This window comes from Entelurus aequoreus, linkage group LG01 (assembly GCF_033978785.1).
Source record: "Entelurus aequoreus isolate RoL-2023_Sb linkage group LG01, RoL_Eaeq_v1.1, whole genome shotgun sequence".
In the NCBI taxonomy this organism is placed as follows: Eukaryota; Metazoa; Chordata; class Actinopteri; order Syngnathiformes; family Syngnathidae; genus Entelurus; species Entelurus aequoreus.
In genome coordinates this window covers 94,005,192-94,026,051 of record NC_084731.1, presented here as the reverse complement: position 1 = coordinate 94,026,051, position 20,860 = coordinate 94,005,192, and the positions used below count along the sequence as shown (strand labels likewise).

Sequence of the window (20,860 nt, the reverse complement as noted above, 5' to 3'; positions counted from 1 at the left end):
TATATATATATATATATATATATATATATATATATATATATATATATATATATATATATATATATATGTATATATATATACATATATATATGTATATATATATGTATATATATATATATATATATATATATATATGTATATATATGTATATATATATATATATGTATATATATATATATATATATATATATATATATATGTATATATATATACATATATATATGTATATATATATGTATATATATATATATATATATATATATGTATATATATGTATATATATATATATATATATATATATATATATATATATATATATATATATATATATATATATATATATATATGTATATATATATGTATATATATATATATATATATATATATATATATATATATATATATATATATATATATATATATATATATATATATATATATATGTATATGTATATATATATATATATATATAAATATATATATATATATATACACTACCGTTCAAAAGTATCGAAATACATTTTGCTATCGGGACAACACTACAATGGGGTGAAGGGCCAGCTCCCTGTTCAATAACAAAGTCAAAACAACAACAACTAACCTGAACTGTCCTCATTGACAGCTGCCCTGCTAACACACACACACACTGTCACTAGCACTGTGGTGCGCCCACAGTTTGATATCACAAAACTCCTTATCTTTAACAGCCAGGTCGCTACAATGATTAGGAATGAAAAAAACAACTAAATCCACTTTACCTTGTTTGTTAATCTTCTCGGTGTGCAGCAGAAGAAAGGGGGAGATAAGGAAAGGCCGTGTTGGCAACGCTGTGCATACTTCCTGAATGTTTCAAAAAGCTTAAAAAAACACTTTAAAATATTACACAAAGTCGCACTTAGCGCTGTAGCTAACGACAAGACTGCTCTGCTGACGGACTGAATGAGCACCGGAGATCGATCGTCCTGCCCACAATGGCTGTGGTGCCAGGCACAAAATGGCGGTGTTACAAGGCACATAATGGGTTCAGTCTGTGGTTCGTAGATGGAGAAGTTTGCAAAATGTAAATCTTTGGTACATTACCAAACGCCTGCGCCAACAAACGTGTTACTATGGCAAATATTACCAAAAAGAAGGCATGGTGGGAAACATCATCTTTCCAGCGACACTAGAATATGAACAAGTTGCATTGAAAATGCCTGCTTTGAATTCCTCAGACTTACATCGGTACCCTTTTTGACAATGCAAATTGTTTCCGCTTAACTGTGTTGTATATAGTAGTGTTGTCCCGATACCAATAGTTTTGGTACCGGTACCAAAAATTTTTCGATACTTTTCTGTACTTTTCTAAATAAAGGGGATCACAAAAAATTGCATTATTGGCTTTATTTTAACAAAAAATCTTAGGGTACATTAAACATATGTTTATTATTGCAAGTTTGTCCTTAAATAAAATAGTGAACATACGAGACAACTTGTCTTTTAGTAGTAAGTAAGCAAACAAAGGCTCTTAATTAGTATGCTGACGTATGCAGTAAAATATTTTGTCATTTTCCATTCTATTATTTTGTCAAAATTATTAAAGACAAGTGGTAGAAAATGAATTATGAATCTACTTGTTCATTTACGGTTAATATCTGCTTACTTTCTCTTTTAACATGTTCTATCTACACTTCAGTTAAAATTTAATAATCACTTATTCTTCTGTTGTTTGATACTTTACATTAGTTTTGGATGATCCCACACATTTGGGTATCAATCCGATACCAAGTAGTTACAGGATCATACATTGGTCACATTGAAAGTCCTCATGTGTCCAGGGACATATTTCCTGAGTTTATAAACATAATATAAAAAATGAAAGAAGATGTCGTGATTAGAGATGTCCGATAATGGCTTTTTTGCCGATATCCGATATTCCGATATTTCCCAACTCTTAATAACCGATTCCGATATCAACCGATACCGATATATACAGTTGTGGAATTAACACATTATTATGCCTAATTTTGTTGTGATGCCCCGCTGGATGCATTAAACAATGTAACAAGGTTTTCCAAAATAAATCAACTGAAGTTATGGGGAAAAAAATGCAAATGGATATGATTTGGGGAAAATTCTGTGTACATTTTGCGCCACAGTCACATGTGCAACTGATAATGCACCGTATTAACCGGACAATAGAGTGCACCAGGATACAAGCCGCACCGGACTATAAGTCACTCGTATATACGTTGTGGAATTAGTTATTTACACATAAATATTTTATACATATTTATTTACACACCTTACTTGTTTCCAAACGGTGTCTGTAACACAGCAGTAAAAGGGCTAATCAAACAAAACAGAAGTCATCGCCGTGGCAGACTAGCTGCTAAACAGACTCAATAACTCCGCGTTGACGTCTTGGTGAATTTTCAGAGGAATTTGTGAAACTGAAATAACACAAAAAGAATGCCATTGTAAGATGATAATACTATTACCGACACTCGTACAGTGGGTTAGCATATTAGCTAATACTAATGACTAGAGATGTCCGATAATGGCTTTTTTGCCGATATCTGATATTCCGATATTGTCCAACTCTTAATTACCGATTCCGATATCAACCGACACCGATATATACAGTCGTGGAATTAACACATTATTATGCCTAATTTTGTTGTGATGCCCCGCTGGATGCATTAAACAATGTAACAAGGTTTTCTAAAATCAAATCAAGTTATGGAAAAAAATGCCAACATGGCACTGCCATATTTATTATTGAAGTCACAAAGTGCATTATTTTTTTTAACATGCCTCAAAACAGCAGCTTGGAATTTGGGACATGCTCTCCCTAAGAGAGCATGAGGAGGTTGAGGTGGGCGGGGTTGGGGGGTAGGGGGTAGCGGGGGGTGTATATTGTAGCGTCCCGGGAGAGTTAGTGCTGCAAGGGGTTCTGGGTATTTGTTCTGTTGTGTTTATGTTGTGTTACGGTGCGGATGTTCTCCCGAAATGTGTTTGTCATTCCTGTTTGGTGTGGGTTCACAGTGTGGCGCATATTTGTAACAGTGTTAAAGTTGTTTATACGGGCACCCTCAGTGTGACCTGTATGGCTGTTGACCAAGTATGCCTTGCATTCACTTGTGTGTGTGAAAAGCCGTAGATATTATGTGACTGGGCCGGCACGCAAAGGCAGTGCCTTTAAGGTTTATTGGCGCTCTGTACTTCTCCCTACGTCCGCGTACACAGCGCCGTTTTAAAAAGTTATACATTTTACTTTTTGAAACCGATACCGATAATTTTGAAACCGATTATTTCCGATATTACATTTTAAAGCATTTATCGGCCGATAATATCGGACCGCCAATATTATCGGACATCCCTAGTTGTGATTGTCAGGACTCGGTTCTCGGGTTGTGTTTCTCCAGAAGGCAATGGAAAATTGGCGCGTGCAAGACGTGAATTTAAATACATTATTTATTTTAACACTAATAAACTACAAAAAAGGGAAGCAAACAAAAGGCGCGCACAAAGGCGGAAATACAAATCTTGGGTATAAACAAAACTTGCACAAAGGCAGAAACTATGAACAATAAAACAAAAACACAAACTGTGGCATTAATAAACAAAAACTTACTTGGCAAAGAACTGTGAACATGACATGAATCAGAGTGATGAAAAAGTGTGAGGTCGCCAGCACGAACAACAGAAACAGACAGATTTAAATAGTGACATGATCAGTGAAAACGGGTGCGTGACTCAAAACGTGAAACAGGTGCGTGACAAGACAGGTGAAAACTAATGAGTTGCTATGGAAACAAACAAACAAGGAAGTGCAACCAGGAACTAAAAAGAGTCCAAAAAACAAACAACACATGGCCAAAACAAAAACATGATCAACAGACATGACAGTGATGCCAAAAAATATCGACGTGATCATAGTAGTATCAACTAAATAGGCTCCTGTACTTGGTATCATTACAGTGGATGTGAGGTGTAGATCCATCAATGGCGTTTGTTTACATTTTGACGCCAGCAAGCTGCGATGTGTAGTGAAGCATGTTTAGCTATTCCTCGTCTTGCAGGGATGATACTTATAAGAAACGTACTTTATTTGTCGCCATGGAGACGAGGATTAGTGATTTAGCTAGCCATGTCTTAAAGCATCTCTTCCTGAGGGCGTTTCAGTGTTATAACTTCACCTTTATCTTTATTTTTTAAGTCAAAATGCGTCCGTTCTCCCTTTTCTGTCTACACGCTGTGTCTGCTTGTAAGTACTTCGTGATCGTGCGCCGCCGAACATGCTCGTCTGCTCGTAAACCAGCAATGTCATGACGTGACGATGACGGGGGGCGCGGCGGGCGTGGTACTTTTCAGAGGTGGTATAGTACCGAATATTATTCATTAGTATCGCGGGTACTATACTAATACCGGTATACCGTACAACCCTAGTATATAGTGATGGTCGGGATCAGTCTGATACCAAATTTACTGCATCAGACATCAGTCACGCACCTGTTTTCACTGATCATGTCACTATATAAGCTTTTCTGTTTCTGTTGTTCGTCCTGGCGACATCACATTCACACTCCTGCCACTCTGTTCACGCTCATGATCCATGCTGCTCTTGTATGGCCAAGTGTTCTACCTCCACTGTGAGCGCCTTTTGTTTATTCCTTTTTTATTGTTAAATAAACATGTATTTAAATTCACGCCTCGCACGCGCCAATTTTCCGTTGCCTTCTGGGAGAACCAACCACGCCAAGTCTTGACATCAACACAATAGCTCGCAACGTGCACTGCAAAAAGTCAGTGTTCAAAAACAAGGAAAAAAAATACTAAAATTAGGGGTATTTTATTTGAACTAAGCAAAATGATCTGCCAATAGAAAAAGAACATTTGGCTTGTCAAGACTTTCCAAAACAAGTCAAATTAGCTAACCTCAATTAACTAGGGCTGCAACAACTAATCGATTAAAATCGATTCTAAAAATAGTTGGCGATTAATTTAGTCATCGATTCGTTGGATCTATGCTATGCACATGCGCAGAGGCTACTTTTTTTTTTTTAAATAAACCTTTTACTTATAAACTGCAACATTTACAAACAGCCGAGAAACAATAATCAAAATAAGTATGGTGCCAGTATGCTATTTTTTTCAATAAAATACCGGAAAGGATAGAAATGTAGTTTGTCTCTTTTATCCGATTATTAATCGATTAATCAAAGTAATAATCGACAGATTAATCGATTATCAAATTAGTTGTTAGTTGCAGCCCTACAATTACCGTATTTCCTTGAATAGCTGCAGGGGCGTTAATTAATTTAAAACCTCCTGTCACTCCTGCGTTTACCGGAAACCGGCGGGATGGCCGTGCATGCGGTAATTATTTTAAAACCTCTTCTCACTCCGGCGTTTACCAAGAGGAATCCATAAAATTTAGACGTGCGCTTTGAGTGTGATGTAAGCATAACATCATGAAAACCACATTTTATTAAAAAAAACGTTATTATGGTCTTACCTGTACTTATAAATGGAGTCCATTTGCAGCTCCTTCTGACCAAAAGCATCGATAACTTGTTTATAGAAGTCTTCATTATTTTCTTTTTTCCGTTTTAAAAGTCTCTGTCTCGATGGAGATATTCCTTTAATTATTACCTCCTGCTTCCATTGAAAGTCCAGTTTAGAAAACTGTTTTATTTTAGATACCGGTATGTAATCCTCCATGTTAGAAGAAAAAAAATCTCTTGCTGCGTGTGTTCACTTCTTCTGCAGTACCGGAAGTCGCAAGAAGGATCACTAGCGCGGCAGCGCCCTCTACCACCAGGAGGCGGGAGTCATTTAGTGACTTATACAGTATTTGACACACGCAGCTACGGTATATTAATAAAACATAGCTGCTTACTGTTCTCTTTAGCATACTGTACCGGTATTCAATAGCTTGGACCTTAAATCCTACTGAAAAGCTCTTTATCTTTTTTCCTTTGTGCGATTGTAAACTACTGAAAGCAGCTTCCTCCATTTTGAAAATGAGGACAGATGCGTCACTCGTGACGTAACGAATTTGACCCGGTGGAAGTTCTAGACATATGCTAAATATTTTGCGAAACGAGTTTGACCCGGTGAAAATTATAGACATGCGATAATAAAATTAATATTTTGCGAAACGAATTTGATCCGGCTTCAATAATAAACCGGCGATAAGGCCAAGCATGCGTTAATTATTTTGAGAAACGAGTTTGACCCGGCAGTAATTCTAGACGTGCGAATACTATATTCCCTGCGCCAATTCAAGGAAATACGGTAACCCAAAAATACCTTAAAATAAGTATATTCTCACGAATAACAACTGTACTACTATATGAGTACGTATTTTCTAAAACAGCAAAGTCCATTTGGCTGTCATATGTTTCAATATGAGACACAATTGTGTCAAAGTCATGGGGTTTTTTTTTCATGCTTGAAATAAGAAATTATTACTTTAAAAAAGTAGTTTAATACTTGTGAGTAGGGATGTCCGATAATGGCTTTTTGCCGATATCCGATATGCCGATATTGTCCAACTCTTTAATTACCGATACCGATATCAACCGATACCGATATCAACCGATACATACAGTCGTGGAATTAACACATTATTATGCCTAATTTGGACAACCAGGTATGGTGAAGATAAGGTACTTTTTAAAAAAATGAATCAAATAAAATAAGATAAATAAATTAAAAACATTTTCTTGAATGAAAAAGAAAGTAAAACAATATAAAAACAGATACATAGAAACTAGTAATGAATGAAAATGTGTAAAATTAACTGTTAAAGGTTAGTACTATTAGTGGACCAGCAGCACGCACAATCATGTGTGCTTACGGACTGTATCCCTTGCAGACTGTATTGATATATATTGATATATAATGTAGGAACCAGAATATTAATAACAGAAAGAAACAACCCTTTTGTGTGAATGAGTGTGAATGGGGGAGGGAGGTTTTTTGGGTTGGTGCACTAATTGTAAGTGTATCTTGTGTTTTTTATGTGGATTTAATAAAAAAATTAAAAATATATAAAAAATACTGATACTGATAATAAAAAAAACCGATACCGATAATTTCCGATATTACATTTTAACGCATTTATCGGCCGATAATATCGGCAGACCGATATTATCGGACATCTCTACTTGTGAGTGTTGATGACACAGCTTTGCAACAGTTGATATTCTAGTTTCAAGCATGTTTTACTCAATATAGGTCATCAAATCTCAGCAACAAGCTGTAATATCTTACTGAGATCATTTAGGACCAAAACCCTTAAAACAAGTAAAACACTCTAACATAAAATCTGCTTAGTGAGAAGAATTATCTTATCAGACAGAAAATAAGCAAATATCACCCTTATTTGAGATATTTCATCTTACTTAGAGTTCAGTTTTTGCAGTGTGACTCATGTTGTGGGCAATATTATTTCTTCCTCCAGGAGGAGTACAGTATTTGCTGCACAGTGTAAACATGGTGTTTTTGTTAATATTTACATTTAGCATACACAGTATTGCAAGATAAGGAGAAAGGAAGGTTTGTGTGGTTATCAGTACCAGACATGACAAAGTAGTATTGGTCTGAACAGGACACGTTCTCTCCTTGAGGATTCCAAATGGTTTCTTGTCTCCCACAGGGGATGATGTACCTGGAAGAAAGGCGCCTGGTCCATAGGGATTTGGCCGCCCGCAATGTGCTGGTGAAGTCGGCCAATCACATCAAGATCACCGACTTCGGCCTGGCGCGGCTGCTGGACGCCGACGAGAAGGAGTACAACGCAGACGGGGGCAAGGTCGGTGTAAGTCTGTTGTGCTTACCTTTATCCTGCACACGTCTACACACAGGTCACGTACAAAACGTTTGACAAAGGAGGTAAATACCGCCAGCCAAAAGTAATAAAAGCAAAAGGTCAACGGCGGTGACCGAGGAACCTCGCAGAAAGAAGCATTGTCGGGCGGAGAAAGTATAACAAAATCCTACCGAGTGTTCATCTCAGAGGTGATGCATCACCTCTGTCAAAGGAACCTACGTTTTCATTAGTGGAGCTTTCCTGATTTGTGTTCAACGATCTGTGAACATTTTTTGATACATTAGCCTGGATTTTGTTTTCATTCCAAAAATGTATTAGATGATACACAGTGATCACATTAAAAGAAGACACATCTTTCTGTAATCGTCAGATTTTAACGCGATTTTGGAATGAGCATTTGACAGTAATGTGTATGTCGTCACACACTGCAAAAAGTCAGTGTTCAAAAACAAGAAAAAAAAATACAAAAATGAGGGGTATTTTAATTGAACTAAGCAAAATTATCTGCCAATAGAACAAGAAAATTTGGCTTGTCAAGACTTTCCAAAACAAGTCAAATTAGCTAACCTCAATGAACCCCAAAATACCTTAAAATAAGTATATTCTCACTAATAACAAGTGCCCTTTTCTTGGTAGAAAATACCTTAAAATAAGTATCCATCCATCCATTTTCTACCGCTTATTCCCTTCGGGGTCGCGGGGGTGCCGGAGCCTATCTCAGCTACAATCGGGCGGAAGGCGGGGTACACCCTGGACAAGTCGCCACCTCATGGTGGATGTCCGATAATATCGGACATCCAACGATAAATGCGTTAAAATGTAATATCGGAAATTATCGTTTTTTTTATTATCGGTATCGTTTTTTTGTTGTTTTTTTTTTTTTTTTTTTTTTATTAAATCAACATAAAAAAACACAAGATACACTTACAATTAATGCACCAACCCAAAAAACCTCCCTCCTCATTCACACAAAAGGGTTGTTTCTTTCTGTTATTAATATTCTGGTTCCTACATTATATATGAATATATATCAATACAGTCTGCAAGGGATACAGTCCGTAAGCACACATGATTGTGCGTGCTGCTGGTCCACTAATAGTACTAACCTTTAACAGTTAATGTAACTCATTTTCATTAATTACTAGTTTCTATGTAACTGTTTTTATATTGTTTTACTTTCTTTTTTATTCAAGAAAATGTTTTTAATTTATTTATGTTATTTTATTTTATTTTATTTTTTTTAAAGTACCTTATCTTCACCATACCTGGTTGTCCAAATTAGACATAATGATGTGTTAATTCCACGACTGTATATATCGGTTGATATCGGTATCGGTTGATATCAGTATCGGTTGATATCGGTATCGGTTGATATCGGTATCGGTAATTAAAGAGTTGGACAATATCGGAATATCGGATATCGGCAAAAAGCCATTATCGGACATCCCTAATTCTCACTAATAAGTGCACTTTTCTTGGTAGAAAAAAAAATTAGACCTTTTTTGCTCAATACTGTTAAATGAAGTAAATGCTAGTGCCATTATCTTGACATAATGATATGCGCTCGGCATCATGATTTTTTTTTTTCATGCTTGAAATAAGAAATGATTACTTTAAAAAAGGAGTTTTATACTTGTGAGTGTTGATGACACAGCTTTGCAACACTTGATATTCTAGTTTCAAGCATGTTTTACTCAATATAGGTCATACAATCTCAGCAACAAGCTGTAATATCTTACTGAGATCATTTAGGGCCAAAACCCTTAAAACAAGTAAAACACTCTAACATAAAATCTGCTTAGTGAGAAGAATTATCTTATCATACAGAAAATAAGCAAATATCACCCTTATTTGAGATATTTCATCTTACTTAGATTTCAGTTTTTGCAGTGCAGTACATGGGAAATACCTCCATTTGCATTTGTCCACTAGTGATGTGAGATTGTGGGAGGCTCACCTACCATGAAACACTTAAGTTAAAGTTAAAGTACTAGAGATGTCCGATAATGGCTTTTTTACCGATATTCCGATATTGTCCAACTCTTAATTACAGATACCGATATCAACCCGATACCGATATATACAGTCGTGGAATTAACACATTATTATGCCTAATTTTGTTGTGATGCCCCGCTGGATGCATTAAACAATGTAACAAGGTTTTCCAAAAATAAATCAACTCAAGTTATGGAAAAAAAATGCCAACATGGCACTGCCATATTTATTATTGAAGTCACAAAGTGCATTATTTTCTTTAACATGCCTCAAAACAGCAGCTTGGAGATTGGGACATGCTCTCCCTGAGAGAGCATGAGGAGGTTGAGGTGGGCGGGGGGGGGGGGGTTTGGGTGTATATTGTAGCGTCCCGGAAGAGTTAGTGCTGCAAGGGGTTCTGGGTATTTATTCTGTTGTGTTTATGTTGTGTTACGGTGCGGATGTTCTCCCGAAATGTGTTTTTCATTCTTGTCTGGTGTGGGTTCACAGTGTGGTGCATATTTGTAACAGTGTTAAAGTTGTTTATACGGCATCACTGTGACCTGTATGGCTGTTGACCAAGTATGCCTTGCATTCACTTATGTGTGTGAAAAACCGTAGATATTATGTGACTGGCAGTGCCTTTAAGGTTTATTGGCACTCTGTACTTCCTCCCTACGTCCGTGTACACAGCGGAGTTTTAAAAAGTCATACATTTTACTTTTTGAAACCGATACCGTTAATTATGAAACCGATACCGATAATTTCCAATATTACATTTTAAAGCATTTATCGGCCGATAATATCGGCAGTGCGATATTATCGGACATCCCTATAAAGTACCACTGATACTCACACACACACTAGGTGTGGTGAAATTAACCTCTGCATTTGACCCATCCCCCTGTTCCACCCCCTGGGAGGTGAGGGGAGCAGTGAGCAGCAGCGGTGCTCAAACCTCAAATCCTAAGCCAAACAAAGTTTAGGATTTAGGACATCTCAGGGCATTCAATCGATCGCAACTGGACTGTTTGGTTTGTCTTCGAAGAGATGTTTTGGCGCCGGCCGCTCGACCGATCTAAGTCTATGAACATGAACTGACTTACGGCCATACTAGCCCGAGCACGCCCGATCTCGTCAGATCTCGTAAGCTCGGGCCTGGTTAGTACTTGGATGGGAGACCGCCTGGGAATACCAGGTGCTGTAAGCTCGACCAGAAAACATGCCAGAGGCTGTTCACCTTGGAGACCTGCTGCGGATATGGGTACGGCCTGGCGCGAGATTTACACCTTCTCCCCAGACTTCCTGAGACTGGGAGGTTGTGAGTTCGACTACAAAAAAATGGGACCCATTGCCTCCCTTCCTGGCACTCAGCATCAAGGGTTGGAATTGGGGGTTAAATCACCAAAAATTATTCCCAAGCGTGACACACGCTGCTGCTCACTGCTCCCCTCGGGAATCATTTTGGTGATTTAACCCCCAATTCCAACCCTTGATGACTCCATGTTAGAATAATCATGTATATATATATATTATCACACAAATTTAGTATGCTTAAAGTCCGTTGCTTTAGTTATTAGCTATTGTGCTCAAGCTGTATTTTTCCTATCTGTGCAAGGACAAAACTTCTTGACAGAGGGGTGGCCTCAGCCGCAGATGTTATCTTTGTATGGGGACTTCAACGAAGATAAGACGACAGCACGCAGACAAATCAGAGACAAGGCGAAATCACAAGGCCCCAGCACATTCCGTCACGTATTGTGCGTACTGGACCTGCTTTGCATGATATATGTGACCACTCCTTCTAGAGGCGGCCTCAGTGAGGTTGACTAGGGAACTCCTGAATAAATAGAGGGACGCGGGCGCTGTACCTTAGAGCGTAGGGCGAGACTGTGGCTAAGTGTGCAGCTCCATGCGTTCTCCTCATGAGCTAAATTGAACTCTGTCTCTGCATGATTCCTTGCTTCTTGTCTGTTTAATAGATGTCATCAGCGTTTGAACCTGACACTAAGCCAGGGTTTGAACTCACAACCTCCCAGTCTCAGGGGACACACTCTAACCACAAGGCCACTGAGCAGGTTTAAAGAAAGGTTCAAAAGAATAATGTTAATAAATATTAAAATGTGTTAATGAAGCGGCGCTAAATATGCATTTCCTGTATGAGTCCAGTTGTGTTGATTAAAGATTGCTGAAATTTGCACATTTCTTGATTAAATAGAGAAAAATCTGGGATGAAGCTAAGCGAGCCAAGCCTACCCACTGATTGCGCAATCCTTCATGAACTACGTTGGACGGCACGTGGCCGTTTCCTTTTTGTCAGCACGTTGCCAATATAATGGTTGCTAAATCATTTATCATACAGAGAAATGTCATACGGCGAGGCGCACGGGACTCACTGCGAGGAGGCGTGCGTACGTAAGCTGGCAGGCGCTTGCCGCCGCCATTTTTCTACAGCAAGGGTCAACGACTGAGAGACTTTTTAAAAAAGAAAACAAGGCGGACTTGAAGAAAAAAAGAAACAAAGCTTTTTCCTGGAGAAAGTTAGGTGCGTGGACTTCTTAAACAAATACATTGTTTTTGTTTTGTTTTTAAAAAATACTAACATAAAAAAGACATAAAATTATTAATACATTTTCTAAAATTGTTAATTTAAATTATTATTGTCCCTTTTTTGTACTTTTTGGTACTTTTCGGTACTAAATAAAGGGAGCCACAAAAAATGGCATTATATCTTAGGGTACATTAAACATATGTTTCTTACTGCAAGTTTGTCCTTAAAGGCCTACTGAAGTGAAATGTTTTTATTTAAACGGGGATAGCAGATCCATTCTCTGTGTCATACTTGATAATTTCTCGATATTGCCATATTTTTGCTGAAAGGATTTAGTAGAGAACATCGACGATAAAGTTCGCAACTTTTGGTCGCTGATAAAAAAAAAAGCCTTGCCTGTACCGGAAGTAGCGTGACGTCGCAGGTTGAAGGGCGCCTCACATTTCCCCATTGTTTATACCAGCAGCGAGAGCGATTCGGACCGAGAAAGCGACGAATACCCCATTAATTTGAGCCAGGATGAAAGATTTGTGGATGAGGAAACGTGAGAGTGAAGGACTAGAGTGCAGTGCAGGACGTATCTTTTTTCGCTCTGACCGTAACTTAGGTAAAAGGGCTCATTGGATTCCACACTTTCTCCTTTTTCTATTGTGGATCACGGATTTGTATTTTAAACCACCTCGGATACTATATCCTCTTGAAAATGAGAGTCGAGAACGCGAAATGGACATTCACAGTGACTTTTATCTCCACGACAATACATCGGCGAAGCACTTTAGCTACGGAGCTAACGTGATAGCATCGTGCTTAAATGCAGATAGAAAAAAAAGAAATAAGCCCCTGACTGGAAGGATAGACAGCAGATCAACAATACTACTATCAGGAGACACCGAACCAAACACAGGACCTGTAACCACACGGTTAATGCTGTGCCGCCTGTCGAAGCCTAGCAATGCTGTTGCTAACGACGCCATTGAAGCTAACTTAGCTACGGGACCCCGTCAGAGCTATGCTAAAAACATTAGCGCTCCAACTACGCCAGCCCTCATCTGCTCATCAACACCCGTGCTCACCTGCGTTCCAGTGATCGACGGCGCGACAAAGGACTTCACCCGATCATGGATGCGGTCGGCGGCTAGCGTCGGATAGCGCGTCTGCTATCCAAGTCAAAGTCCTCCTGGTTGTGTTGCTGCAGCCAGCCGCTAATACACCGATCCCACCTACAACTTTCTTCTTTGCAGTCTCCATTGTTTATTAAACAAATTGCAAAAGATTCACCAACACAGATGTCCAGAATACTGTGGAATTTTGCGATGAAAACAGAGCTGTTTGTATTGGATACAATGTGTCCGAATACTTCCGTTTAACTAGTGACGTCACGCGCATACGTCATCATACATAGACGTTTTCAACCGTAAGTGTGGCGGGAAATTTAAAATTGCACTTTATAAGTTAACCCGGCCGTATTGGCATGTGTTGCAATGTTAAGATTTCATCATTGATATATAAACTATCAGACTGCGTGGTCGCTAGTAGTGGCTTTCAGTAGGCCTTTAAATAAAGTAGTGAACATACAAGAAAACTTGTATTTTATTAGTAAGTAAACAAACAAAGACTTCCAATTAGTCTGCTGACATATGCAGTAACATATTATGTCATTTTCCTTTCTATTATTTTGTCAAAATTATTAAGGACAACTGGTAGAAAATGAATTATTCATCTACTCCAGGTGTGTCCAAAGTGCGGCCCGGGGGCCATTTGCGGCCCGCAGCTAATTGTTTACCGGCCCGCCACACATTCTGGAAATACTTTTGTAAAAATAAAAAAGAACAAAAAAAGTGGAATGAGGTGAAATCTAACGAGAAAAAGTTGCAATGTTGACACTGTTTTGTTTTTTTTGTCTTTCTTCATTTTTCTTTTTTTGCCATTGCTCCAAAAAAAAAAATAATAATGACAAAAAATCCATGTTATAATGAATTATTTTCAGGGCTCCAATTACTTCAAATATTTCACTTTAAAATGTTTTATGTGATAAATATTGCATAAATTGTGTAGTAGCCATATAAAAACATCAAATTTTTCTTTGACAAAAGCGCATAAAACAAACAAAATAATAGTTCCAGCATAAAATGGACAGATATATCTGAAGTTGATCTCGTAACTTAAGTGTTGAAAGTAAAACAAAACAAAAGTAATAATAAAAATGTATCACTTTATGAGTGGGGCACCTTTTGGATCCCAAATATATTTAGTGATTTTTTATTTATCTTTTCACTGTGATTACTCAAAAATATGAAATAATTAAAATCAATGGTGTCCTGCATTATTGATTCTTAAGGGCTCTAATTACAAAATACTGCCTATTTCAGTTTTACTATAAAAAAAACGAAGTTGTTTTTGACAGAAAAGCCATAAAACATTTTTTTAAATTTGTATTACTTTATATCAACTTGAAGTTGATATAGAGATTTACTGTAAGCGTGAAATAATTTTAAAAAATTATAATGTGACTTATTTTTAACATTTTAATGACTGAGACCCTTTATGATCCCTAAAGGTAAAATAAATTTAAAAATGCATATATTTTGTAGGGCTGCAACAACTAATCAATTAAATCGATTAAAATCGATTATTAAAATAGTTGCCGATTAATTTAGTCATCAATTCGTTGGATCTATGCTATGCGCATGCGCAGAGGAATTTATTTTATTTATTTATTTTAATAATTTTTTTTTTTTTTTTTTTTTTTTTTTTAATAAACCTTTATTTATGAACTGCAACATGTACAAACAGCTGAGAAACAATAATCAAAATAAGTAATGTGCCAGTATGCTGTTTTTTTTCCAATAAAATACTGGATAGGATACAAATGTATTTTGTCTCTTTTATCAGATTATTAATCGATTAATAGAAGTAATAATCGACAGATTAATCGATTATCAAATTAATCGTTAGTTGCAGCCCTAATATTTTGTTATGGTTTGAAAATGAAAAATATCAAAATGGCCCCCACATGCTTTAATTTTTCCGTGTGCGGCCCTCAGTGGAAAAAGTTTGGACACCCCTGATCTACTCGTTCATTTACTGGGGTGGGTGTATATTGTAGCATCCCGGAAGAGTTAGTGCTGCAAGGGGTTCTGGGTATTTGTGCTGTTGTGTTTATGTTGTGTTACGGTGCGGATGTTCTCCCGAAATGTGTTTGTCATTCTTGTCTGGTGTGGGTTCACAGTGTGGCGCATATTTGTAACAGTGTTAAAGTTGTTTATACGTCCACTGTCATGATCTGTGGTCTGGATTATGTTTTGTTATTTTTTGTTAGTTTCTGGACTCTTTTAGTTCCTGTTTGCGCTTCCTTGTTTGTTTTGTCACCATGACGACTCATTCGTTTTCACCTGTCTCATATGTTGGGGACCTGCACCTGTTCTAATGAGGAGACTACTATTTAAGCCTGACGTTGCCAGTTAGTCGGCCTGGCGACATTGCTCTGCTTTGACTTTTCTTGCCATAGTTCATGCTGTTCGATTCATGCCGTGTCCAGTAAGTCTTTTTGTTTCATGTCCATAGTTCTTGCTATTTGTTTCAAGCCACTGTTTAGTGAGTTTTTTTTCATGTTTTTAGTTTCACGGTTCATGTCCATAGTTTATGCTAAGTCTTAGCTTTTGTTTCCTGCGTTAAGCTTGTCTTCGCCTTGAGCGCTTTTTGTAGTACTTTGAGTTTGAATAATTAAATAATGTTCCTACCTTCAAGCCTTGTCCAGTATAGTCCGATTGCATCCCGGGAGAACAATCCTCGCAGTAAGCTGCGAAAAAAAACCCCGTCTTGACAGCCACCCTCAGTGTGACCTGTATGGCTGTTGACCAAGTATGCCTTGCATCCAATTGTGTGTGTGAAAAGCTATAGATATTATGTGACTGGGCCGGCACGCAAAGGCAGTGCCATTAAGGTTTATTGCCGCTCTGTACTTCTCCCTACGTCCGTGTACACAGCGGCTTTTTAAAAAGTCATACATTTTACTTTTTGAAACCGATACCGATAATTTTGAAACCGATACCGATAATTTCCGATATTACATTTTAAAGCATTTATCCCTAGTTAAAACAGTAAGTATCACGATTTTTCCCAAGGCATTTACATGCAAAACAACTCACAATTTCACATTTTTTAAAAACATTTACAGACGCAAAATGCTCTACTTTTGATCAAACACGCTGAAAGGATCTCAACAAGACTTTGTGAAGAAAAGGAAAAAAACAAGTTTTGTTTGGTGACCAGAGAACATCAGTCAGAAGCGCCAAGCACATTTCCTGCCGGCCCGCCTGATGGGCTCATTGCCGATTCCCTTTCTTGTCAAAGTAGCATTACGAGCTGCAAGTCTTTTAAGTTCAGGCAATTCCTGTCAACAACAAAAAAAAAGTGAAGTTGTCATCTGGTCATGCTGCATCGTTCCTGTCAAGCAAAGCATGAGTGGCCATGTTTGCTGCAAACGACTCAATATGGAAATAAAACCACCGTTCTAATGCGTTGATTTCCTCCAGGAAGGGCTTCTTGTTCCTATCCTGGCCCACACTGCAAAAAGTCAGTTTTCAAAAACAAGGCGAAAAAAAATGCAAAAATGAGGGGTATTTTATTTGAACTAAGCAAAATTATCTGCCAATAGAACAAGAAAATTTGGCTTGTCAAGACTTTCCAAAACAAGTAAAATTAGCTAACTTCAATGAACCCAAAAATACCTTTAAAATAAGTATATTCTCACTAATAACAAGTGTACTTTTCTTGGTAGAAAAAAAGAGACCTTTTTGCTCAATATGTTGAAAAATATTTTGAAATTAAGTAAATGCTAGTGCCATTATCTTGACATAATGATAGTGTGTGTGTGTGTGTGTGTGTGTGTGTGTGTGTGTGTGACTATCATTCCACTGCAAAAAGTCAGTGTTCAAAAACAAGAAAAAAAAATACAAAAATGAGGGGTATTTTATTTGAACTAAGCAAAATTATCTGCCAATAGAACAAGACAATTTGGCTTGTCAAGACTTTCCAAAACAAGTAAAATTAGCTAACTTCAATGAACCCCAAAATACCTTAAAATAAGTATATTATCACTAATAACAAGTGCACTTTTCCTGAGCAGAGCAGAGCAGAATTTGTCCATTCTTAACATGTACAAGACACATAAGAACTGAAATTACATTTTCGGCACAATCCCGCTAAAAGACGGGACCGCCAACGGATCAGCCACTTAGGGCGCTCCTTGGTATAAAAAAAAAGAAGAGACCTTTTTGCTCAATATGTTGAAAAATATTCTTAAATTAAGTAAATGCTAGTGCCATTATCTTGACATAATGATAGTGTGTGTGTGTGACTATCATTGCACTGCAAAAAGTCAGTGTTCAAAAACAAGAAAAAAAAATACAAAAATGAGGGGTATTTTATTTGAACTAAGCAAAATTATCTGCCAATAGAACAAGAAAATTTGGCTTGTCAAGACTTTCCAAAACAAGTAAAATTAGCTAACTTCAATGAACCCCAAAAATACCTTTAAATAAGTATATTATCACTAATAACAAGTGCACTTTTCTTGGTATAAAAAAAAAAAAGAAGAGACCTTTTTGCTCAATATGTAGAAAAATAATCTTAAATTAAATAAATGCTAGTGCCATTATCTTGACATAATGATATGCGCTTGAAGCATTTCTTGAAACCAGCAAAATTATACTAAAAACTAATTTATTGTTCTTAATGGAAAGGCAACAAGGCAACCGCTTGTTACTCTCGGGGTCTCCTAGCCGCTCAGGCAAATCATATGGTCTAAAAATGCATTTTTCCATCGACAACATGACATCATTGCGCCAAGTGCGTGCTCTTTCAGTCAATTAGTGCGCAAATATACATATATAACATTTTTTTATTGTAATTTTGAAGAATTTATCTGAATGTGCATGAACTATTTCTGTTCAAAATGGTTAGAAATGTCACATGTTAAATGTTTAAATAGTCAGTTTACTGTACTGTGCCAACTGTACTACTATATGAGTACGTATTTTCTATTGTTTCATTGAAAATAAAACAGCAAAGTACATTTGGCTGTCATCTGTTTTAATTATGAGACACAATTGTGTCAAAATCATGATATTTTTATTTCATGCTTGAAATAAAAACATTTTACTTGGAAAAAGCAGTTTTACACTTGTGAGTGTTGATGACACAGCTTTGCAACAGTTGATATTCTAGTTTCAAGCATGTTTTACTCAATATAGGTCATCAAATCTCAGCAACAAGCTGTAATATCTTACTGAGATCATTTAGGACCAAAACCCTTAAAACAAGTAAAACACTCGAACGTAAAATCTGCTTAGTGAGTAGAAGTATCTTATCAGACAGAAAATAAGCAAATATCGCCCTTATTTGAGATATTTAATCTTACTTAGATTTCAGTTTTTGCAGTGCACACAGGCTGCTGTAAACGGGGGCCATCTGTTGAGATTACGCGCGGCAAAACGACCGATACCATCTCATTTAGCGCCTTAAAAAGCGCACAAACTATTGACGATTGTCGGGTCAGGCCGCAGCCAATCACTCATCGCACTTGAGTAATATCGAGCAAAGCGGCACTGCCTCCAAGCGCCGTCGATACGCCGATAACTCACAAAGAGCAGCTCAAAGGATCAGGCAGCCGTTGCAAACGGAGAGGCGATCAATTACAATTCAAGTGTAAATAACCTTATAAATATTAAATGTAAGATTTTCTTTTCCCCTCTCAAATATGTCTTTCCCTCCTCAGATGCCCGTTAAATGGATGGCTCTCGAGTGCATCCACTACAGGAAGTTCACTCATCAGAGCGATGTGTGGAGTTATGGTGGGTGCAAGGAAGCCATATACATGTATTCTCCATCTGCATGCACACGCCTGGGAAATAACCCCGAAATCCTGTTTTGTTTGGAATTTGCATCCCCCCCCCCCCCCCGTTTGTATTGCTGAGACCTTTGTTTGGCCTTCGCGTCCCTCAGGAGTGACCATCTGGGAGCTGATGACGTTCGGAGGCAAACCGTACGACAGCATCTCCACGCGGGAGATCCCGGACATCCTGGAAAAAGGCGAGCGCCTACCTCAGCCGCCCATTTGCACCATAGATGTCTACATGGTCATGGTCAAATGTAAGACGTTATCTTTTTAAGATGCTTAGGTATGTTTCTACCTCTACCTGGGTTGCACGATTATATCAATTTAGCCGACAACATAGCGTTCAATACTACTGTCGCCATATTGATTAAACATTCTAGCCGGATCTAGCAAATTTGTCAGCGACAAGTAGGGTTGTACGGTATACCGGTATTAGTATAGTACCGCAATACTAATGAATCATATTCGGTGCTATACCGTCTCTGAAAAGTACCGGTCCAACAAACGCCAATGGTGGATCTACACCAGTGGCTCTTTACCTTGTTGGCGGTACCGAACCCCACCAGTTTCATATGCGCATTCACCGAACCCTTCTTTAGGAAAAATAAAATGTTGTTTTTTTTTCAAATTCAAGACAAAGTTATATGTTTTTGGTAACACTTTAGTATGGGGAACATATTCTAAGTAACAAAGACTTAATTTAGAGTTATTTGGTTAGGGTTAGGGTTAGAGGGTTAGGGCCAGGGTTAGAGGGTTAGGGTTATAATAAGGCCATGCCGAATAAGGCATTGATAAGTACTTAATAATGACTAGTTAAGAGCCAATATGTTACTAATTTGCATGTTAATAAGCAACTAATTAATGGTGAATATGTTCCCCATACTAAAGTGTTACCATGTTTTATTACAAAATGAAGCGTGCATGAACATCACCTTGTTCAAAGAACAAAACCAACACAGTGCATGAACTCACAACAAATTACACACCTGCAAATCAGTCTGACTTCTGTTGTTGCCGTATCTGTAATACGCCGATAGGGAGAACATTTTATTTACACAATGAGTCGGGTGAGTTTTGACCTCCGCCGAACCCCTGAGCCCGACTCACCGAACCCCTAGGGTTCGATCGAACCCAGGTTAAGAACCACTGATCCACACCTAACATCCACTGTACATCATCAGGTCGTAACGACTATGGAAACTGCGCCAGTCCAGAGGTCAAGTTTAAACTTAGCAACTAGATACGCTACTGTACTTGGTATCATTACAGTGGATGAGGTAGATGGGACCCGTCAGCCCAGTAAGGCAACCCATCTAGGAGAAGGTCAACTCTGATCATCCTCTGTAATGATGCCAAGTACAGTAGCATATCTAGTCGGTACTACTCTGATTACGTACATTTTCTTTGGCATCACATTACATTCCTTTTTTTTAATTTATATTATGTTTATAAACTCAGGAAATATGTCCCTGGACACATGAGGACTTTGAATAGGACCAATGTATGATCCTGTAACGACTTGGTATCGGATTGATACCCAAATTTGTGTTATCATCCAAAACTAATGTAAAGTATCCAAACAGCAGAAGAATAAGTGATTATTACATTTGAACAG

General features: G+C 37.6%; 1 protein-coding gene across 2 annotated transcripts in view; it reads left to right on the top strand.

Moving 5' to 3' along the window:
- The window catches only part of LOC133659759 (receptor tyrosine-protein kinase erbB-4-like), a 173,896-nt gene that overhangs the window by 135,517 nt on the left and 17,519 nt on the right, over window positions 1-20,860 (top strand). Inside the window, exons 4-6 of one of the 2 annotated variants that reach the window (XM_062062473.1) lie at window positions 7,649-7,804; window positions 19,126-19,201; window positions 19,353-19,499. In XM_062062473.1, the coding sequence (XP_061918457.1) occupies window positions 7,649-7,804; window positions 19,126-19,201; window positions 19,353-19,499 (379 nt within the window). Of the gene's footprint in view, window positions 1-7,648; window positions 7,811-19,125; window positions 19,202-19,352; window positions 19,500-20,860 lie in introns of both variants that reach the window. The other variant, XM_062062465.1, reaches the window with a different exon arrangement.